At 40.7% G+C, this 24379-nt stretch overlaps 1 protein-coding gene across 8 annotated transcripts in view; it reads right to left on the bottom strand.

Moving 5' to 3' along the window:
* The window catches only part of ARID1B (AT-rich interaction domain 1B), a 403429-nt gene that overhangs the window by 39803 nt on the left and 339247 nt on the right, over positions 1-24379 (bottom strand). For 4 of the 8 annotated variants that reach the window (XM_077813244.1, XM_077813247.1, XM_077813246.1 and 1 more), the window contains 3 exons: positions 14369-14514; positions 4825-4934; positions 3924-4082 (listed from right to left, as the gene is read on the bottom strand). In XM_077813244.1, coding sequence (XP_077669370.1) covers positions 3924-4082; positions 4825-4934; positions 14369-14514 — 415 coding nt within the window. Of the gene's footprint in view, positions 1-3923; positions 4083-4824; positions 4935-14362; positions 14515-24379 lie in introns of all 8 variants that reach the window. The other 4 variants (XM_077813245.1, XM_077813255.1, XM_077813249.1 and 1 more) reach the window with 2 other exon arrangements.

The following is a 24379-nucleotide window of genomic DNA, read 5'->3' as shown; positions in this document are numbered from 1 at the left end:
TTTCTTTGTGAGTGCATTTATGGTCTGGTTAAAATAACCAAGAGGGTTTAGGCAAGTTTGTCAGACCTCGCTCTATCACAGGGATTGGCAACCTTTGGCACGCCGCCCGTCAGGGAAATCCGCTGCTGGGCCGGGCCGGTTTGTTTACCCGCAGCATCGGCAGGTTCGGCCAATTGCAGCTCCCACTGGCCGTGGTTCACCGTTCCAGGCCAATGGGGGCTGCGGGAAGCGGCGACCAGCACATCTCTTGCCCCACGCCGCTTCCCGCAGCCTCCATTGGCCTGGAGTGGCGAACCGCGGCCAGCGGGAGCTGCAACTGGCCGAACCTGCCAATGCTGCGGATTTCCCTGACGGGCTGCATGCCAAAGGTTGCCGATCCCTGCTCTGTCACCTTGCTTCAATTCCCCTGTAACCAATGTTCCCTCTAATTTTTGACAGTCCATGTGTGCAAAAAATTTCTTCTGTGCAGATTTTTGACAGGCCATGCGTGCAAAAAATTTCTTCTGTGCAAATTGTTGTGCTTCTGTGCAAATTGTTGTGCATGCGGTGTTTTGCAGTGGGCCTGGGGTTTAGGATATGTGTGTGTGCACACACCCGCACAGCTTAGAGGGAACAGTGCCTATAACCCTAACCTCTGCTACTCTAGCCCCAGGACCTTCCTGTGGAGAGATCCTGTCATGCCAAAGTGGGTGGTGGCTTTTGAAACAAGATGAGAAGAAGCAAACTCATTTCCATATTTAATTTGTATATTATTTATATCACGCCAAAACATACACTGATGCCTCCTCATAGAACAATAATCTACCACATCTCCTATGGTAAATCTGCAAGAATCCTTCGATACATACAGTGAACAGTTTCAGAGCATTTTAAGGGGGTTCATAACCCTACTGTTTTAATTTGTGTCAATGACCCTGCTCACAGTCTCTCTCATATTGTCTCCTCCAACAATTCCTTTCAGATTTTAGCTGCGGGTAGTTATGTCTGTTTGCATCTGTGTATGTGTGTGTAAAACACAGCCTGAAAATCCCACTTTAAGAGTTTGTTAATATTTATATAATAATAAAGACCTATTTTGATTATATACCCACATGCACACGCACGCACACACACAGAGTACACATACAGTCAAAACTGCGCATGGCTGAAATCTCAAAAGACTCCTTCGTGCTTTCAAGAGACAATGCACAGTCATGGAGATTTTTATTGATTGCCTGAAGGATTCCACAGATTGCAAATCTCTCACTGAAAGCACTGTTGGAAAAACGTACCATTCAACTATCTCTACTGTAATATGGGTACATAGATACATACAGTGAACAGTTTCAGAGCATTTTAAGGGGGTTCATAACCCTACTGTTTTAATTTGTGTCAATGACCCTGCTCACAGTCTCTCTCATATTGAGACACTCACATATTTTCATATTCTATTTTAATGAATTTTTAAGCCATTTTATTCTTTACATAACTGATTACAGTATAGCAATGCCACTGTAACTATCCAGGTGGAGCATCCCACAATGTATATCATTATACAGTCCCTTCTCTGCATCTTCTCCCTCCGCACTTGCATAAAGGAATCACTGAACAAAATGACCCACTCTGCTGGTGCAGGGGTTCTGCTAAGCTAACCACAGACCATGCTCCCCCTTGCCCACACTCACTCCTGGAGCCAAGAACTCTATCAGAACCTTAGCACTTGGATAATCTGATGAATAAATTAGCCAGCACAGGCTATTTTCATATATCACTGGAAGAATGGGGAATCCCAATAATAATTTCAATCAAAGTCAGACTAGTGTTGTCAATATCAGCTGTAAACAAAGTTATCCAACAGTCTGGCCTCCACAGATAAAAAGATATCAGCTGGTTGACATTTCTTATTTTTCTATAATTCTGTAGTTCTCCAAACCAGCACCACTCTAGTCACTCGAACTATGTATTGAGAAGCTAACTGAAGTTATGGAATCATTGCTAAGAACTCTGAACAGGAGGTGTAACATTGCATTTGAAGAGAGGGGAATGTGGAATAGGAGGTTTAACCTGAAAGCAAAACCATAAAGCCTTCCACATCCTTCACACATATATTCTAATTGTCTTTGTTAATTTTAAGTGGGAACAAAACATATATGCTCACGATGGTCCCTGTGGTTTATTAACAAATTATTAAAATGAGCTCAGGAATGCACATTCACTGGACAAAATATTTTCCAATCTTCCAGAAAAGAAAAAGTGAAACATTAAAAAAAAAAGAAAAGAAAATTTCCCATTACCAGTTTATAGCATTGTCCATTCAGAAATTTTATTAAAATTAAGACAGGATGGGACCTGGAGGGCGTAAAGAACACCAGCTGCCTTCTGAGACTCAAAGTCAATGTCATATGGACATCAAAATGAAGGTGGTGCATTTCATCCCTATACTTCCCCTGTTCTCCCCTGCAGAAATTATACTTGCTACATACCTCCTCAGGCCTTTCAAGGGGAAATTCACACCAGTGCAGAGGGCATGCACAAGACCTCTAAAAATCCACTTGAGCCTATTAAATGTGGTTCAGAAGGACTTGTATGGACCCTCTACACTAGCAAGAATGTCACCCTCCATGAAGAAAGCTGTCTCTGCAGATAAAATGCCATGAGCTTAACTACTTTCTCAGAGGAACAAAAAGTTAGTAACTCTGAATTGCCATGTGAAGTCTATAAACATTTTTGGGGACAACTTTAATGTCTGGTCTATCTGCTGCAACAAGATAATAGTGATTAATAACATTCCCTGTCTTGGATGTTATACTTTCAGGCTCTGGATTGGTAGACTTTTTCCCCTCTCCAAATTGCTTTCGCCTTGAGTTGCGCTCTTCAATTTATCTTGTGAAAACTAAGGCATTACTGAAGACTAGCTGCAAAGTTAACTATGCATTAAAATTGAAAAAGAGCATTATATTTCATATATAACTATAATATAGTATTTTGCTTCAGTGAAGTTATATTTTAAATAAAAGAATGACATATACTTTCCTAGTTTAAGAAATAAGCCAAAAATGGTCAAATGGATATTAGATCCCCATATATGCTTATATTTGCATACTTTTTTTTGGTATTTTTTTGCTCTATGCATCTCACCTGGAAATGATAGTTAATTTAAATGTTATGTCTCATGCTGTTCTGGATCCAGATTCTTCTGCATAACCTGTTTCTAGTGTGAGTACACATTGTTCATCTAAAAAAGGAGCTTTCTAAAAATATACATGCATTAACTTTTTCACCAACCTTTTGGTTCATTTTAACTAACTGAGTGAAACAAATCACAACCGATATTATTTCAGATTGTGCCCTGAGAATTTAAAGTTCTACAAATGAAATTTGGAAATAAAAATGTTTCAGAACTGTAAATGACAGACTTGTCTGAGGTGCCTTTTGTGGTGCAGAACGTGTAATCCATATTGTGCCTGTTCTTACTACCCATAGAGAGGAAAATATTTGTTTTTTTTTAAATAGTAATACTTAATGAACAGTGGGACAAACAATGAAGTCAGTTGTGTGAAGGAGTTTGGACCCAATAAAAGAAATGGAATGTCCTTATCAACACAATTGGCATGCTCTGTAAGCTGATGCATTATGGGAAGGATGCTTTCTTCACAACAACTGCTGTATTACCAGACAGTAAACTTACACGATGCACTCAATTTTACTTTTTTTATTACTACTGGGTCAAATTTTGCCCTCTGATAGGCATGCTCAGGTCCCACAGAAGCCAAGACAGTGGGAGTTGTACGCATGTATCTGAGAGCTGAATTTGGCCCTATTATTATAAAGAAAGAAAATCCTTTAGTGGATAAATTATGAAGAAAAAGAATTTATAAAACAAACAAGCAAGCATTAAAATATAATTAATTACAAAAAAAACCAAAAAAACCAGAGCCACTTACAGGGCTTGATGGAGTCTTTGGCCAGCCTGGGCTGCTAATGCTATCACTTTCATCTCCATGAAATGAGGAGATGCTAGCAGAGCTTGGGGACATTGGGGAAGGGACTGGCAGGTTGCCTGGGGTTGGGGGCTGAGAAATACCCTGAGAGCTGTAGCTATCCTGTGGTAGAGGAATAAAAAAAAAATAATATGACAAAGGCAGGGCAAACTTTATTAAAAACAAAAACAAAAAAAATACATCCAGTTTAACAGACTGACCAATTCTTTTTATATATAAAATATATATATATAAACAGAGAGAGACATACAGAAAACACACACATATAGAAATATATATATATATATAAAGGTATTAAAACAACATTGTTAATTAGTATAATTTGGAAAGTTTGCTGGATGCTTGGCTAAAGTCACTAAGCCACCATGCTTACTTCAAGCTCAAATGGAATGCTAAGCATGGGTTTCCCCTTATGAAAGAAAGAAAAAAAAGCTGTTCACCTTATTTTATCAAATAAGGCAGGAAAGCAAAATATTAACGTATGTTGCTGCTGCGGAGGCGGCCAAAACAGGAAGCTATAACTGAAGGCAGAGAAAAATGGCTGCAAGTATTGAAACCAGGCAAGACCCTCCTTTCCCACCCACCTGGCTTAGCCAAATCCCCACACAACTGATTGAGTGGGTTGCTTTGCCCCCGCGAGTTAAAATGCCATAAGAACTAGTAACTTTCAGATCCACACAATGGAGGAAAAAATAAGAAAGAAAAGAAAAGAAACAGAATGCACATGAATGGAAAAGGCATGCAGGAAAGAACAGAAGAGGGTAGGCCAAAACCAGAGAATGGAGGACAACATAGCGGACTTCTGCTGGGCCAAACCAACACCACGTGCAGAGGAAGGAAATACCTTTGACTTGCTCTCGGGCTGTGGGGGTCCTTCTTCTTTGCCATCTGCTTTGAGAGGAAGGGGCAGTTTGGACTCACCAGGTGTCATCATATCTGCAAGACCCATAGGTGCTAATCAAAAACAGGAGAAACAGTTTAGCATGATAGGTTTGGCTTTACAAGAAAATGCTTCCTGCTGTCAAAAACTGATGGTATATGAAGCACAGGTCTTCCACCTTCCTCTCTCCTCCTTTTATTATAGCACCTGGAAATCTGGAAGTCTCTTAGATTTAAGCAGACAAAAAAACAAAGGGGGGAAAAAAACAACTATCACACCGCAAAATCATTTTACAAAGTATAAATAAAATTTTAATGCTGCTGGCAAGTTTGTGTCTATAACAAGATTGGGCTGGTATATAGTAAGAAGATGACAATCTTCTTTGGAAACAGTTACATCTTTCACTTTATCTAGAGCAGAACATAAGCCAAAACTGTTTGAAAAATTGATCTCTGTGTTAATGCTGGGAAAAGGGTGAAAATTCGAGTCATACTCCTGTTTGATTTGGTGGCTAGCAGACCATGTTGCTATTTCTCTCCACTATCTGCAGTTTGAACTCCATGGTTATGTGAGTTTTTTTATTTAAGGTACTAAAAGCCTTGGGGTTCCGACACATTCATCTCCCAACTACTGAATCACACATCTATAAAATCAGCTCTAAGGGAGAAATGGGCATTCAACTTTTCTCTCCTGCAGAAGCCAGGTGGGACAACAGGTGAGTACTCAGACTACACGTTCAGATAATACTTACACAGACACCTTGTTGGGGTGTTGTGAACGTTAGTTAATTTTTGTTCAGTGTTTGAAGACGCAAGTGGTAAGTATATTTTTACTGCAGCACTGCTGCTGAGTTTCTGGATTTCTAATATGAATGCAAGAAAAGATTCTGAGGTAAAAATACATACAATACGTGACAGAGCAGATTCTGAGAGATGACATGTCATCAAATCAATGCAAACAGCCAAAGAACAACTGCTAGACACTGCCTGATCACTATGTGCACAGCAATCACTAAAAATTGGGACCATCTATAAGACAACCATTTTATTTTTAGAGATTCAAGATAAGCAAAAGGGGGAAGGACAGATAAAAAGGTGCGGCAAGAAAGTGGAGGAATTAGATTTGCAAAATGTACAAATTATAAGAATTAGAAAAGCAACATTCTTTAAATAAAATAACATTAACCTGATGGTTGTTGGACCAGATTGCTTTTCTGCGAATGGCAACGCTGGCTAGTTAGCACACGCACAGCATAAAAAACTGAGGGGGGATATTGGCCGGGGACAGAAGAAGCTTTAAAAAATACTTCACAGATTGCCCACTACAAAATGATTATTGCACATATTCATGTATTACTATGTTTTAGAAAATAATTAGTTTTAATTATAGCAGTCAGAGAGCAAGCAGGACTCTGGCGAATAAGCTGGCAAGCTTTGCAGTGCTAATTTGCTAATACCTTTAGCATCACTGCAGGTTGAGATTATGGGTCTGCCAAAAAATCTACCCAACCATGTGAGTTTACAACTGTATGCTTAATATTCTGTGTGGAACTACTGGTCTTTTTCATGGGCATGTTTTCTTGTTTTTTTTTCAAAGCATATTTGTAGCCCAATCAATCCCTTAAAGACATCACAACACAGAAATCATAATTGAGACACTTTAAAAAATTACTTGCAATACTTAGAGACTTTAAGAACTGGAACAAAAAGCCTTTTTTAAATGATGCAGCTGCAGCCAAAATCTATTGAGATCAGCTAAAAACGCTGTTATTTTTATGAATGTGTGTGAAACCTCAACAAAACAACCAAGCAATATTATGCTGAGAAGCCTGTCTGTATTAAACATCTGATTTGTATGCAGTATTGCTCGTAACTCCCTTGAAAGAACAGGGCATTTTGTGACCAATATGAGTTGAGGACCAGTAACTTGACACTTTTATTTTTTTAATCCTACGTATTTTTAAAATAAGTTTGTTTCCCTAAAACAACATCATCACCACCACCAAAAAAACCCCCAAACAAACTAAAGAACAGAAAACCCACACTTATGTAAGAAAGCATAAAATGTGCTCCTATAATTTGGTTCCAAACTGACATAATGTTTCAGAATTTCACGTTATAGAAGCTGAAAACAGAAAGTAAACTTTTAGTTTAATACCAAACCAAACATGTTCCCAAAAATTATTTTGGAGAGGTGGAAAAATCAGCTAAGCACTAACCACATTTCTGCAGCGGAACATCATATGACTAAATCCTTCTTTTTATAAATTATTTGATATTCTTTTCTTGTAATTCTGTTTATATCAGAGGTTACTATTATGAATCGTGTTTTTGAAGGGTTATAAATTAATAGTTTAATAAAAAGACAAATGACCCAAGTCTGCAACTTACCACTGTATTAGCCATTTTTAAAATTCACTAAAAAAATCAAATAATTATTTTGGATGGTAAATTATTTTGAACTTTTCCGATTTTGTCTGCTTTGCAGTGTACCTAAAGACAATTCCACACATGCTGGTAACAGGGATTGTCAGGAGCTGAAGACAACTATGAAAAACTTTTTATTTAATAAAGTGCTCAGAAAAGTGGTTAACAATCTTTGTTCTATGTTTATTATTGTTTCATCTACCTTGCAATGGGAACTGCAAGGGCTTTGCTATGTTCATTGTAAGACCGTCTAGTTTTCTTGTAGATTCTGTAAGTACTTCCCCATCCTCTGCTGAAATGCTGTTTCATAACTTCTTGCAAGAATACTCCCCAGTGATTTGCAACAGACATCCCTTCACTTTCTAGTGCAATGTCACACTAGGGGCATTCTTTTGACCCTTTTCCAAGCAGTGGGAGAACATCACTGTCACAAAACTCCGCTAAATTAAGACATCAACCCTTTCTATATATACACTAATAATCCTGCATGTGAAGTGCAGACCAAAAGATAAAAAGTAAAATAGAGGATAACAGGGAAATTTGTGACTCAAAAAAAGTATTGCAGTGTTCTGTGAACAGGTTTCTAGTTCTAGCCTCTCGCTTTATTATAAGAATATAAGAGCTAGAATGATTTCGTAAAGCGAGTATGAATTAGCTATTCTACACTGAATTTAATGTACTCAAAGGTATATATGACATGAGTAAAACTGCAGCAAAGTATTCTTTTTGCTAAAGGTTGACTATCAGAAGATGGTGAAATACAGTAAGAGCAGCAATACACAAACATTGCTTTTCTCTTTATTGCTAATGCAATAACAAATCACACTCTACAAACAGAATATTTTGGCCTCTCTCTCTCTCTCCCTTGCGTATAGGGTTGCCAACCCTCCCGGTTTTGCCAGGAGTCTCCCAGAATCAGGCTCTATCTCCTGGAGACTACTAAAGCCAAACCAGGAGATTTTAGGCTGCTAAAAGTCCAGCAGCACAGCAGGGCTACGGCAGGCTCCCTGCCTGCCCTGGCTCTGTACCGCTTCTGGAAGCGGCCAGCAAGTCCCTGCAGCTCCTGAAGGGGTGCCGGGGGGCTCCGCGTGCAACCCCCGCCCTGAGCGCCGACTCCACAGCTCCCATTGGCCAGGAATGCCTGCAGGCAGGGGTAGCGTGTAGAGCCCTCTGCCTCCCTTCAGGGACCACAGAGACATACCGGCCACATCCGGGAGTGGTGTGGGGCCAGAGCAGGCAGGGAGCCTGCCTTAGCCCTGCTGCGCTGCCACTCTGGAGCTGCCCGAAGTAAGCGCTGCCTAGCCACAGCTCACACCCCTCACCCCCTCCTGTACCCCAACCCCCTGCTCCAGCCCTGAGCCCCCTCCTGCACACAAACTCCCTCCCAGAGCCCACACCCCCTCCTGCATCCCAACCCCCTGCCCCGGCCCTGAGTCCTCTACCGGAGCCTGCACCCCACACCCCATCCTGCACCCCAACCCCCTGGCCCAGGCTGAACCCAGACCCCCCTCCCACACTCCGAACCCCTTGGCCCCAGCCCAGAACCCACACCCCCTCCCAGACCCCAACCCCCTGCCCGAGCCCAGTGAAAGTGAGTGAGGGTGGGGGAGAGCAAGCAATGAAGGGAGGGGGGATGGCGTGAGTGGGGCGAGGCCTTGGAGAAGGGACATGGCAGGGGTGAGGCCTTGGAGAAGAGGTGGGACAGGGGGCAGGGCAAGGGTGTTTGGATTTGTGTGATTAGACAGTTGGCAACCCTAGCATGCACACACACACAAGTGAATTTAGTGCTCATGTCAGATTGACAGCATTGAAATCTCAAGTACTTTTCACATCCACAGAAGAGATACAGCATGGATAGCAGCACTGCCAATGTGCCTCAAACTCTTGCCTGAGGAGACCTCACTCTACAGGTGAAATGATAACGTAGGTCCTGATAGTGCAAAGACCTGTGCATATGAGCAGCCCCAACAAATTCAATTAAACAACTCACGTAAGTAAAGTTAAGCATAAATCTTTGCAGGATTTTGGACCCTAATCTTTGTGACCATTCAATCTCTGCTAAGACTACGAACTATGACTTTGGTTTCTGTGATGTGGACATCTGTCCACTAAGAACTGGCAAGACATCAGGTCATACAAGTTACAGAATGACAGTCACTACCAATATGGGCCTAGAGGTGAACAGATCCATACACTGTTACTAATTCCACAAGTCATATAGTCCTCTGAGAACTGTAATAGCTGCAGTAGTTTCAGTGTGCATATACAGGGGCTGGGTTGAAGAGTGTATCACATAGCAGGAGATGATGACCTCAGGGAAGATTTTTAAGTGACTCTGGAGCAGGGTTAAAAATCGAAAGAAGTGTCCAAAATCCTCAAAACAATCTAGTCAGAATAGGGCAAATCATTTGATAAGCTGGTGAAAATTTGGCCACAACTTTTCTAAATCTGATCACCAATTATTACCTTACAATAGGCCCCTTTATTTTTTCCTGTGGAGGAATGGAGATTATCCCTCATCCCTATGAAAAAGTGAGACCCCCTGGGAAGCTCATTTGCAATGCTGCTTTATCAGCCAGAGGAGTTACTGATGAGAAATATGAGGCGCATTTTCATTGTAAGAGATCAGAAAAATGAAAATGTAACTAATAGCAACACAGTGAAAAATAAATTCATTTTCTAAAAAATTTCTCATTTTTAATAACGTAATTGTTATCCGTATCATGCATCCGGCCAATTACAAAAATATGTATAATTTTTAACTTGACAGCGTCCCTTCAGTTTCTTCAGCACAAACACCATTTTCCAGGATCTCATTTTTATAATTTGGCATTTCTGAGGTAAATAATTTACAATTAATTATAAAAGAAAGAAAATGCCAGGTCTGTGTGGGACAGAAAACTTGGGTCTGTAATGAGGGCTGTCCCTTGCAATAAGAGAGAGATGAAGTTCTGCTCAATGTTTTATGCTTCTGTGGAAGTGCAAAGGAAATCAGGCCTAGTCTACACTTAAAATTTAGGTTGACATAGCTATGGCACTTGGGGTGTGAAAAATCCACATCTGTGAGCACCGTATGTCAACCTAATCCCCAATGTAGACACAGACAGGTTGATGGAAGACATCAACCTAGCTACTGACGCTCAGGGAGGAGGTATTCCTACAGAGATGGAAAAATCCATTCTGTCACAGTAAGCTGCATCTACACCATGGGACTATACTGGCATAGCTATGGCACAGTAGCTGTGTTGCTACATGCCCTGTAGGGTAGACATGGCCTCAATGTCACTTTCTGATTCTCATGCACAAGCGCAGTGCTGAAACATTTGAGATGCAATGGCTCCATGGGACAGATTGTTCAAATAATCAATTTCCACTAGAATTTTAAAACCACATCATTAAAATATTTTGTATTGGGCTTAAGTTTTGTGCAAATTTTGTGTTATTCTTTTTTTTTTACAAAAGCAAGATATTGGGTTAATTTAACTCTAAATAGGATAATATATATATCTAAGAGAGATAAACCCGTGTGTTTCAGGATAAAAGCTGATGGGGGGAAGGGAAAAGAAAAAACTTCCTCTATGGCAGTTTGTTTCCTAATTGCCAAGGGATCCTAGCACTTTCTTCTGAAGCATCTGGTACTGTCATAGAGAGAACACTGTACTAGACAGACCACTGGTTTGATCCAGCCTGGCAATTCCTATATTCCTAAATTACTCTGTGTCAGCGGAAATTGTGAACGTGCTCTGCTTTACACACGGTGACTGCTTAAGTAACAAGATGTAGAATTGCAAAGCTATCGTCTGTGGAACTTGTGGCATCTGTTTAATTTAAAATACCAAAGAAAAAAACAGGGCTGACTGGGAATAATAAATATTAATTAATAATAAAAATCCAATCTGCAAAAACAAATATTAGGTCATACTGAGCAACAATGCAACTCTATTTTGAATAAAACCATTGTAGAAATAATCCCTAATAACATCAACACAAAATCCGGCTCTCTTGTATGGAGTAAAATCTTAAGATATGCTTGTGTTTTTTTAAAAATCCCCTCCTGCTTACTGTATTTTTTCCCTGGCATTATAGCTGAAGAAATAGCTGTCACATTCATATTCCTGCTGGCTCCATTTAAATAATTACTTGCTCACTGAAGCCTGTAACAATTTGTCACTACACAAGAGGCTTTTTTTTGGCCCTGTACGCTGCCTAAAACACATTTTAACTGCCATATTGTCCTAACTTAGCAGAACAATGGCTGAAGTGCCACTCAGCAAAGTTGGTGTCAATGGCACAGTAAATCCCATTTTCAGTCACATAACAGTCTTCATCTGTATGCTCTTTACCTCCTCAAATGCTGCACTTCAGCAAGAACAGAGCATTCTGGCAACCCCAATGTCTTCCCTTTACCCAACGCAAAGTTATCATAACTACTGCATTTAGAGCAGTTCTTATCTTGGAAATTAAACCTCTTACTTGCTTGATGTGGGTGGAGTGGGGGTGGGGATATTTCAGGACATGGGAGAAATGGAGAATTCCCATTGCTCACCACCAGCATATTCTTGAATTAGGCTTCTCTTTTCTTTTCACCCTGGTCTTTACACAGTGCACATGCTCTCTTCTACTTCAATAAGCAGTACAGCGCAATACACGTATGTGCGTAGGTGCACATCTCGTATTTCACTCCCCATAGGGTAACCTCCCCATTAATAAGATTGGAACAAAAGAAAAACTTCACAAATGCACAAGACAAAAAAAAAAAGCTGATAAATGTTTAAATTATTAAAAATCCAATATTTCAGGACGCATAACACAATAAAAAGACTATGACTAGCCCATACAAAAGACTGCTAGGATAAATGGCCTTGCACTGAACAGATTTCCACTGTATGAAATAATGAATGGCTGAATTATCTGAACAAAAAAAACCCTCTGTGAATCTTCCTTTAAACTGGTTATTCCTTAGGAATACATAAATCTTCTTAGGCAGGGAACTCTGCCATCTGTTTGTTGTTGGTTATTTTTGCAGCTCTGGGGGCCAAAGAAAAAGGAGGAAAAATTACTGCCGCTAATGGCAAGCCAGAATTTATAGTGTAGTTTCAATGCTCAGAAGCAATTTTATTTCAGCAAGCCAGACAAAACACATAACTACACAACCCAAATACAATATTACCTGGGACAGCTGTGGTGGGGGAAATGCAAGGCATTAACTAATGGCCTGTTCAATAGCTTTTCCCTTTTCATCCAGAATGTAAGTGTGCTGCCTGGACAAATAAACGGCTGCCTAGCCAATGTTAAGGAAAAGCTATTTTATTTTATTTTTTAAAATCTCTCTTTCTGATTCCATTTTTTTCTTCCACTAACAGAAAACATACCATGACCCCTTGAAAAACAAGTTAGCTGGGAACACCTCTGTTTAATAGTGGTCACCCTGGACGTAATGCGGTACTGTGGTGTCACTGTCCATTTTCTATCTGAAATCAAAAGAGGATTGCAAGTTGAAGAGGAAAAAAACTAGAAAGGACGAGAAGGAAGAAGGAAAGAAACAGGGACGGCAGAGTTGGGAGAAAGGTATAAAAACCTAGGCTCTTGGTAAGATACAGTTCATCTTGTACTTGACATGCTGTACTGCTTAAGCAGCAACAGGTAAGTCAGGTACTGTACCAGCTGAAGAGAGGAATCCCATCAACTTGCCTGACCTTTGTAACACCTCCCTAGTAACCCCACACAAACCAAAGCTTTTTCAAGAGGAGTAACTATAAATAGCAAGTGCACAGATAGAGACTCGAAGGTTTGGGCTCAAGCACGCTGAAGTTATGCTTTAGGGCAGTGATACTCAGAGCTCAGTGGTTCTGGAGCCAAATTAGCAATCAACGTTACCCAAAAGAGCCACAGTCGTGTGAATTCATTGCTTCATTTACTATGAAATAATATGCGATATAAAAATGTGTATTATTCTCACAGCAAAATGACTGACCAAGCATTATTATTTTATCAACGACAACTGGTTAATAACATAGTAAAAAATACTGAGTGGTTAATAACTTGGATTGGTTAATAATTAAATCACACAATGTTTTAATATCAGGTGATGCAAAGCCACATTAAAGAGCCACCTGCGGCTCGGGTGCTTCAGTCTGGGTATCACGGCTTTAGGGTCATTGAAATCCTACCCAAAACTCCCTAATGTCTTGGAGAATCAAAAGGATAAACCCTTACTCAGATGTGATCTTGCAGGAATTTAGCTGTTAACTTTTCAGATGTGGTGGGGAGCCTCTCAATATTGTAAACTTAAACATGTAACACAGAAGCATATTATCAACAGAGAATTACATTAATTTGGGTCCCTTTCTTAGGTGCTACGGGGCATGGAAGCCACACACAGGGCAACAAATAACAGTACTAATAATAATCTTAAACTCCCATAGTGCAAGGCACGACCTGTAACACAATTTTAGCAGGTATTTCAAGTGTATCTTGTTTGCATTTGCAACTTTTTTCCAGTTATGACTGAATCCAATTATTTCATACAGTAAATGTCAACAAGCAAAGGAAAGAAGCACTATATAGATATACTGACTTTGCAAATATCATGTATATGGTACACATTTTCAAAAGTGACTAGTTATTGTGGGTGCCCAACTTATAGCACCCTGAAGTGGCCTGATTTTCAGAAGACAGATGCTCAGTGCTTTCTAAAAATCAGGCCCATTTTCAGTGTCTCAAGTTGGGATCTCAAAGAGTGAGGCACCCAAAATTCGTCACTTTTGAAAATGTAGGAGTCTCTCTCTCTCTGCACCTCCACATGTCCCCAAAGGTAGGCCAAGTTTGGACCCAACTCCAAATACGCTGCCATAACTTTTCAAAATCATCACATCCATGTACACACTATGTGAGAGGATTTGATTGTAGCAGAAATTTATCAAGTATTTCACCAAAAAATCTGAGCACCTCATCTCAGTGTAGAGTCAATAACATGCACTTAGCTGGTAAACTGTGTAAAGGACTCTGCCATCATTTGAGGGCTTGTACCTTTAAAGAGATTCATGGAGGAAGGTCACTCCTGAAATGTTACCTACCATTACCTGTTGAACTGTTCACCATGTTAGGTGCCATGCTGTAAGGAGGAGCTTGTGGGTTCATCAGGCCAGAGCTGTTGTTCATCGGCTGCGTGTAGGGAGAACTGGATCCCATAATACCACTCTGATTCATGCCAGGAAAACTGCCTTGCCTATGTGAAGAGAAAGCACACGCACAGGCTCTCGTTACGTATCTATCTCACTGCGGGGTGTGTTATGGTTCGTCACAGCATTCATCTCTTAGCATTCATGGGTAGCCAAGGAAGAGGCAGGCAATTAGTTTTTTACCTGCATTGGGGGCTATTAGTGTTGAATTAGTTACTGTATAATTGGAGACAGAATTAGATCGAACGCAAACCTCCAAAAATGTACACACTTATTAATTTGAACTGATACAACATAACATCACAAAAGGAGGTATAGATTATTATCTGTTCCAAGGGAATAGAGTGATGGACTCAGAGGAGGGAGAAAGGAGAATTTGAAATTGGCATAAGAAAAGCAACTGGGACAAGTTCTGTTTAAACAATAAAGTTCTTTTGATCCTATATTAAAGCTCCTTTGTCTGTCACAAAAGCCAAACAAAACCAAACCCAAAGAAAACTTGGTGAGTGGGGCTCATTTTTAGGAAATTCACTTATTTGCTCTTATCAAAGGTGTCTTGTTTGCGGTAAGATTTTAAATCCCCGTGGTGGAGAGTGAACATTAGTTGTACAGGAAAACGTATCTACTCATCCTGGGCTCTTTGAGAACCATTAATAGCCCAAAGTAGCTGCAATGGAAATTTCAAATCAAATCATATGAATGTCCTATACTGCTGCTGCTTCTTTCCCCCAAAACCAAGATCCTGCACAACAGCAGATTTTTCTCTTGTCAGTCCTGGTGACTTTGTTCACAGGGTTACAGAATCAGTCCTTCAGTAGATGGCACCAAAAGAATGAAGGTAAAGAACCTAATTATGGACTTGATTACAGCATTGGGCACAAAACGTACACCAGGCTGCAATCCCGCAAACAGGCACGTATGTTCTTTACTGACAAAAGAAGTCTCAATGGAACTACTCATATGCTTAAAAGTTACCCACATGTAATATACATGTTTGTATGTCTAGGATCTTAGTTTGCTCAAGAAGGTGTCCTGAATGAAGCCTTGCAAAATGATACTCCTCCACTCAACAGGGACCCGTAATTTTTTTTGAAGAACAAGTAAAATGGCATTAATTTTTTTTTAATCATCATCAATCTGGTAAAGGCTAGATCGAAGATTTTGTGCCTGGGCTAGCAAATTTTCATGAACAAAAGAATTTGCTTAGTTGTGTAAACTATCAGTTTTGCAGTTCTTTACAGTAAGCACAATGCCCATTCCACTAAAAAAATAGCCCCTTTATTCCTTACATCTATACTGTAATTATGTACCATATATTGGTATACTTATGTCTGCACACACATATTGATATTAATCAGACATATATATAATATAAAACATATGCACAAGTATACTTGTATATGCGTATCGTATGTGTGAAAATACAAACCCCAAATCGAAGAGTTTCTCCATTAAACATCTCATAAATTTTATTTTGTGATTTTCAAAAAACGAAATAAAAGTTACAAACCCACCTTTAGTGATCCCTTCTAGCAGAGAGAACATTTAGCTACCTTGCATGTACCTAAAATGGCATTTTTTGGTGGCAGATTGCAGGTTTGGTACAAATGCTTTTTTCAGCATTATGTAATATTAAAAAAAAACAAAAACAAAACAGAACAAACAAACCAATCCCAAAACATAAAAACAAACCTACAACCTCTGAATGACTTGACTAGCTTCAGTACTTTTTTTTTTTTTTTGCAAAATAATGTTAGATTTCCAAGATCTTTGACGGGAACTGATCTTTTCCTTTGGGAGTGGGGTACAGAGCATTAAAGCACCATTTGGCTTATTTTTTCCAAATACGTTGTGAATTTCTTTAAAGGAGTAGAGAATGTGTTGTCTAAATAAAGCATTTTTTAAAAATCAGTTTTGTCCTTTGCTGTCACTCCTGCAAAGAGGCAAAGGATTTCTTTTGATATGAAGGAGACAACTGCCATAGAATGTCATTTCTCTGCCGTGATGATGAGCATGTGATGAGTTGTGGAGGGAATTTTTAAAAAAATGCACAGTGGGGCAAATCTCCAAGGGAAAATTATGAAGGGAAATAAAGAATAGGACAATTTGGCAACAACTTTAAAAGAGTTCAGTGTTACAATCAAGCTTTTCTTATGTAAATATTGTAACCTTTCAAAAGAAAGCACTTCTCAAAGTTTTGGCTAAAAACTGTTATATATCACAAGTATATCTGGTGGAAAAAAGCTTTTTACTCTGAATAAATGTGATCCTTATAATTAAGAGCTACAAATACTAACAAAATGGGGAAAACCTGCATGTCTCTTTCTATGGAATAATACACAAAACATGTTCTGAAAGGTTCTTTCAAGGGGTGGGATGGGAAGGAGAGACAGGAAATAAGCTTCAGAAGCCAAGTCTTTCTCATGTTTGCCATTTGCTTTTAAAGAAACAATGCAGATTTCCAACTAGCAAGCAAACAGAAAATGCTCTTGGTTCAATAATATTATAATAGTACTACAACAATACCATATCTTTTTAATAGCATCCTTCATGCCAAATTGTTTTATTAACTATGGGGCTCCAGGAAGGTGTAAGGATCCATCTGTAATGATCTGGTTGTAGGACTGGGGGTCTTAAATTGACATACAAACTATATAATGGGATCACATCAACTACCACAGTGATCAAACATGACAATTGCTAAGCAGTGCACAATAACACTATACAACAGGAAGTACAAAACTCTTTCCAGTTGAAACTGCAGGTGGGAATTAGGTAAACATAATGAGAGGTCTATCTTTGGCCATGACATCCAAAAAACTACCAAATCTTTGAAAAAGTGCCTTGGAATCCAGAATGACCATAATGACAGTAAATGGCAAAAAGAGAGGTTACTCCCCTTGAGCAGTAACTGCAGCTCTTGGGTCCCTGAGGGTGCTCCACTTTAGGTGCACATGTGCCCCTATGACTTTGATCAGAGATTTTTGGTGGCAGTACCCATTGTGTCTGTACATGCACCCTACATATCCTCGTGCCCCATACCAAGGCTATACAGGGCTATGCAGGCAAACCACCTTCTGTTTCTTCTCTACACACTATGTTGTCTGTCATGATCTTGATGGACTTGTTTTTGAGTAGGGGAAGAAAGCGGAGGCAAGCATTTCCTGACTCTCCTTAATTCCAATTCCAACAGACTGGTGTGCAAGTGTAGTGCCCATTTACCTTGGACTGTGTGAGAACCCATATGTGCTCTGCAGCCCACGATGGAAGCGTCCAATGTTAATATGAGAATTCTGGTTGAGGAGGATTCTTGCACAAAACTTTGAATGGATTCATCCACCTGATGAGTGACTGCAGGACGTGACTGGGTACAGGTACCTGCTTGTTGACAGTGCGTTTGTTGGGTACATGAACAGTCCTAAGCTACCCCAGAGACATCGCACATACAACCTGGTGTTTTGTGTAACAAAAATGCAAGATGCCATGTGTTCCAGCAGTTTCAGACATATCCTTGCTGGAACTTGTCGGCTGAGCTGCAATCTTTGTTTGAGGTTCTTTAGCACAAGGAACCCGTCGAGAGGGAGATAAGCTCTGCCCCCTATCAACTCCAGAATCAAGAGAATTTGTTGTACAGGAGGTCATGACTTATTTCTCAAGATTTACCTGCCAGCCTAGACTTCAGAATAGAGAAGATGTTTGAACTGCCTATCACACCTCCTGATATGACTGACCCTTGAGAAGCCAATCATTAAAGTAGGGAAAGACAATTATTCCTAGATGATGGCAGTAGGCATCGATGACCTCCATGATTTTGAGAACATCCTTGGGGTGGATGACAGGCTAAAGGGTAGGACCAGATACTGGTAATGATTGTCACTGAAAGTGAAAAGAACAAATCTTTTGTGGGAAGGATGAATTGCTACATGGAAGAAGGTATCTTTGAGGATGAGGGTCGCACACCAGTCCCTTGATTCCAGGGAGGGAATTATAGCTGCTAGGGAGACTACCCTGAATTTCAGATGTCAGGAATCCTTATTCAATTGTCTGAGATCTAGTATTGGCCTCCAACCCCGATTTTTCTTGAGTATCAGAAAATATCTTGAATAGAACCTTTCCCCATCCGACTATGGAAAAGGTAAATCTTCCACAGTTGATTGCATCTTCTACAGAAACCTGGACAACTGAATCCAGGAAGCCTGCCTTATCACTACTGCCGTGGAAACAGACCTGGCTCCATTGTCTGCCACATCAAATGAAGCCTGCAGTGAAGTTTTTGCCAAAAATTGACCCTCCTTTATAATGTGCTTAACTGTTCTTGAAGTTCCTGTGGTAAATGGTCAATAAAAGCATTAAACTTTTCATAGTTCAGGTAGTCATACTGAAGTGTTGCTGACAAACAGCTCTCATGACGAAAGAAGGTCCAGATGTTTCTGGTCCTTATTATAAAAGGTGGCTTTTGGGGTATGCTACCCACCCCTTTCATTGACTGCATCCATGACCAGAGAGTTTGGTGGTGGATGAGAAAATAAAAACCTTCTTGTCTGCCCTTGCCTCTTGCTCCTCAAAAGTCTCCTCTGGCACAGAATGGGAGGAGGGATGGATGGTACTGGGAAATGGGGTCTTGTGTATTTCCTGTGGGACTGAGTTGAGGTCCCTCAAAACTGCTGGCAGTACATTGCCCATGTATCCCAATAAGGCCAATGAGGGAAACCATAAGGCATGGGGGGAAACTAATGCTGGGCATCCCAAGTGTTGGAAGGCAGAGATCTGGTGTCCTGCCCCTGTTGAATTTGCAACGGGGAGTAACATCTCCTGGAACAAATTGGGGATACTTGAACAGAAAGTTCAGAGTCTGAGTCAGTATGCTCCTCCACATATTGTATTAAAGGTGACAACCCCTCCTCATGGATCACCAAAGGTGGAGAAGAGGTAGGTCCCCTAGACACATGTGCAGTCAGTGACCCAGTCAACCTTGGTACTGAGAGGCATCCAGGGGTTACAAGGAGTGGAGACTCAGACTCATTCAGTACCATAAGGTGTTTCGAGTACCAGAATTCCTGCAGTACCAGAAGCACAAGAGAACTCAGAACTGGCACTGATAGTGCTGCAGAGGCCATTATACAAGGTGCTGATGTTGGTATCAAGGGAGTCAAGGATTCCACTGAAGCTGATCCCTTGCAGTAGCAGTCTTCAGTACTGAGCCCTTTACCACTGATGTATTGGACGCAGCTGAAATCTTAACATGCTTCATGGTACGCATTGTATTCAGAGTCTCACTAGCACATGTCTCGGAGCATGAGGCCCCTGGTGACCAGAACTTCTTTGATGAGGAACTCTCTTTTGTTTTGCTCCTCTTCTCTCCTTCCTTATCTCCTTCCTTGGACTAGAAAGCTCTTGGCACTGGTGGTGTGCTTATCTGTACCTCAGTCAAGGAGAGTGTTGGAGACTGGGGTTTCAGTGCCATTTTCTCCTTGGAAGCTCTCCGTGCTAATGATCTCAATGATGACGGGGCACTGACAGACATTGGGGGTTCTCTGTACCTGCGCCTGAAGCTGGGTTTAAAGCCTGCTCCATCATTAATAGTCTGTACTTAATTTCCCTTTTTTTATGGGATCCTCCCTTAAAAGAAAAGCATAAGAACATGAGAGTCTCCCAAGAAATGAATGCAGTGGAAGTGCCTGTCACTAACAGGGATTGCTTACTGACAAGAGAGGCACCTTTTAAATCCTGGGGAGCCCAGCAGAAGAAAAAGTTGTTCAAGCCAATAGGAGAAAAAGAAAAACAAAAATGTATTTTTTTTAAGATAAGGGAAACAAACACCTCAACTATAAGGTACTAAACCTACTACTACTACTAAGAACTCATTACAAATATAAAACACTAATAAAAGGGGGAAGCAGGCACATAGGAAACAGGCACATACTAGACTTCGTCTCTGGCTGAAGGGAGTTGAGAAAGAACTGAGGGCAGTTCACCCGCGCAGTCCAATATAGCCTCGGTATGGGGCACAAGGATGTGTAGGTGCATGTGTGGGCAGAAAGGGCACTGCTACCAAAAATCTGCAGTCAAAGGCACAGGGGCACATGTACACCTCAAGTGGAGCATCCACAGGGACACTATTCAGAGAAGAACTTCAGTTTTCACTGTAATCCAGTGCTATCGTAGCACATTGGTTCAGTAATGAAACAGAGAATCACCAAGCACCGGTTCTGTGGAACTTATGTGTTCTTTGGTGGTCTCCTATCAAAGTACTGACCAATACTGAACTATATGACATACAGAACACTTTAGAGACCCTGATAGCTAAAACTTTATCAGAGTAAAGACTGTTTTATCCTGAGGTAAGCTGCGGTATCCAATATACAGCTCGCCAACTGTACTGCTCGATGATGGCCTGGAAGGACAGTTTCTGGTAGGGAGTAAAAAGTAGGAATTACTTCTGCCTCTAATTCTCACTTCATAGTGGGCCTCCCTTTGAGCAAAGACTGCTGACTGTGACAAACTGCATCAGGGCTATAATATGAAGTAGAGTCCATTAAAAAGAGAGCTGAGATCACCAAACTCATTTTGATTAACCCCCGGGTCACTAAACGCTTATAAATATGTTACACAGCAGCTGCTAAACATATTTATATCTGCTTAAGGTCACAGCATCATCTGTTGGTTGCTGGAATAAAGTAAAAAATCTTATGCTTCCTTCTGCATTGTTTCACTAAAGTATTTGATACATTGTTTAAGTAGTAGTTACTTGAAAATATATTACCAATCTCTTTCCTACATGCCCCCCAAACTCTTTATTTTTGCATTAAAATTAATTGCTGAGATTTTTAAAAAACAGTTTTTACACATGGAGTGACATCTGCTGGTAAGAACTTAACTAACCAGCTGTATACTGTATACTGCTGAAGAAATCCAATGAGCCGTACATCGCATTAAGGGTGTGATCTCCAAGGAAGGAACTGGTTAAAGGGAATGCAAGTGATTATAACTAGGAATAACAAGAAGAAATTAAGAAAAGAAAACGTTGGGCGAAATGGAAATGGAAAACATTCTAACCTTAAAGGGTATTTATCCTTCAAGGGAAGTGATGGAAATCCCATTCCTTTACACATTTACAAAAAGACTACAAAAGGCATTAGAATATACACTGTAGGGAACAATTCTGTATTTGCAGGGGGCTGAACTAGATGACGAACCAGGTCTTTTCCATCTCTAATGTCTATGATTTTATGACACCTTAGCATACGGTTTTCTTTCCACTTTGGAGGAAAGTCATTTGGACTATTATAAAGTGACACCAATAGCTCAAAAAACCACACTTATATCCACCTTTGTTTGCTTTGTTTTAACCTACTATTGCTACAAGTATTCCCCAAGGATACTGTGACTGAACGAGATTAGGAATAAATTCTATATTTTTATTTACTTTGTGGAACTGACAGCACTTCGTGTACTGTCAGTTTCACTGTTTTGTTGACAGTTGCTCTTCCTCTCTCATGCACTAAGCATGATGACATCATTCCCATTTGCTGTTCTGGAAGGGAGTTCATATTCATGCTCTTCCCCAAGCCTTCGAGGAATGTACCGGGAACACAGAATCAGAACAGCAGAGGCGGATTAAGCTTTTATGGGGCCCTGATCCAGAGCAAGTGGGGGCCCCTCCCCACCCCTTCCGCCTGCAGTCCCCTCTCCCCCTGCAAGTTCCTGCCGGAGAAATGGGGTCAGGGCGTGGGGGCTTGCCCTGCTCGCCAGCAGGAGTGTTGGGTGGGCAGAGTGGGTGCCCATTTTTCCAGGGCATAAGCCCCGTTGGCCCAGTGGTAACGTTGTGTACAAGTTTGGAACACTGAAAGTGTGCCCTTTTCTCAAGACTCCTGTATGGAGCAGGTAAGCAACAGGGACTAGGAGTGCCCATGTGAACCCTCTTTCTTCACTCCCCAAGCACCTATCATGAGGCTAGGGAGCAACTGAAACCTGGAGGTTTGGGAAAGACCTCTTCCTCTTTCCCTAAGCCCCGCATGGAGGCGAGCACCATGGAACCCTAGCTGGGGGATAACCTAGAAGGCAGGAGCCCCTTTTTTCGGTGGCCAGTCTCTTACAGAATGTTTCACGTTCCTTGGGGCCACTTTGCAGCCCTGGGGATAGAGCTTAGCCTCTTTATGGCCTTACCTCAGTGCTGCTGCTGCAGAAGTGGCAAGCAGGCAGGAGTGTGCACAGATGGGGGGAGGAATGACCTGAGCACTTAGTGCTGTTATTGTGAGGCTCAATCACTCTCCCTTGCTGAGAAGGCCCATATAAAGATCAGCAGGGAAGCACAAAAACTCTTACAAAAGTTTTTACAAAAAACTGAGTGTAAGAAATGTTTGGACACACTATTTAAAGGGTGTGATCTCAGCTCCTAGCTGAAGTTAGTCTATTTCAAAACGTCCACATTTGCAGTGCTCTTTAACAAAGTTAGGGGTATTTCTCTTTCATTTGCAATCAATCTAAGAACTGGTTGGTACGTAACCCCTCGTCTATGTAAAAAGGAGCAACCTCAGGGTGGCCTTGGTAGCAGAGATCTCATTTAACCATGTGTTCTGAGCAGAAGTACTGATCCCTACATTAAAAAAAGAGGGGTTGCAATGCTAGATCTGGTCATTATAACAAAGCAAAACAAGGCCATCTTATTAAAGAACAGAGATTACAGAAAATACACTGACAATACCAGGAGTCCACAGCATAATAGAGGTCACTGCTAGCTGAGCAAGAATTCTGCCCCTTAAACAGAGGTGCCATTACTTAATTGGGCCTGCAATCACCAGTAGGTTAGTGGGCCATTTCAAGCTCTTATAGTGAAGCCACTTCATAGCACTGAACTACTTTATGGAATGCTGACTGGTCTATTGGTTTAGTACCTATTAAATGGTTCCATCTCATGTCAAGTGCTCTTTGCAGTCATCTTCCTCAGGTTGGGACAGATGACTAATTACAAAATGAATATCAGAAACACCAGGCACAATATCAGGAAATTCCAGAGGTGGGTCAGGATTAGCTATTCAGAATGATAAAAGCGGGTTAAACTTCTCACAAGAACAAAAGTAAAACCTTACATCTCACAAGGAAACATGTCAGAGTTTGACCTTTTGCAGTGTGTGTGCATGTGTGTGTGTGGATTAGGTTCTCTACACATATATTTATTCCAGATCTTTAACCTACATTGGTTTTGCAGAGAATGCACTGTAGCTTCTCAGGGGGGTAATTTGTGTAAACATTTTAAAAGGAGTATTTTTTTTAATGCTGACACATTGCTAAGGTGGCTATTTGATTACAAGCTGTGAAAATGAGTATGTTAGACTGTACTCACAAATCACAGTGTACTGACCAAATTGCCTTGCGCTTATCTGTGCTAGGTCTGCTGCATGACAATATTTCCTCTCTCTTTTAAATGTCAAAGTATGATTTGGGGGGTTGTTATTTAAACACACTGACCTGCACAATAACCAGAAGTATTTTATTTAAATCTGTCTTGAGCGGGGACTAGCCATAAACACTTATAATCTGTCATACTCTGACACCAAATGGGTTATTATAATGAGAGTAATTCAGGAGTGAGATCTACAAACACATTTTCCCTGGAGGATTTACACTCACTCACTCTCTCTTTCTCTCACACACTTTTGTTATGGATTTTCCCCCTTGCCACATTATGAGCTTCCTTGGAGAAGTGAAGCTGTAATCTGCCATCAGGGGAGGTTGTGAATTGGGAGAGAGAAAGAAAGGAAAGAAAAATAAAAAAGTAATTGCTTGCTGTGCTCTGACCAGAATCTCATCAGTGAGTAATAATTTAAACCACAACAAAATTGTATGAGATCAGGATGCTGGTTACAAAAGCATTAAAATGGCATTTAAAGGTGTGTGTGTGTGTGTATGTAA

Source organism: Eretmochelys imbricata, chromosome 3, assembly GCF_965152235.1.
Source record: "Eretmochelys imbricata isolate rEreImb1 chromosome 3, rEreImb1.hap1, whole genome shotgun sequence".
NCBI classification, from domain to species: Eukaryota; Metazoa; Chordata; order Testudines; family Cheloniidae; genus Eretmochelys; species Eretmochelys imbricata.
Note: the sequence above shows the minus strand (reverse complement) of the source record. Positions and strands in the feature narration are given on the sequence as shown.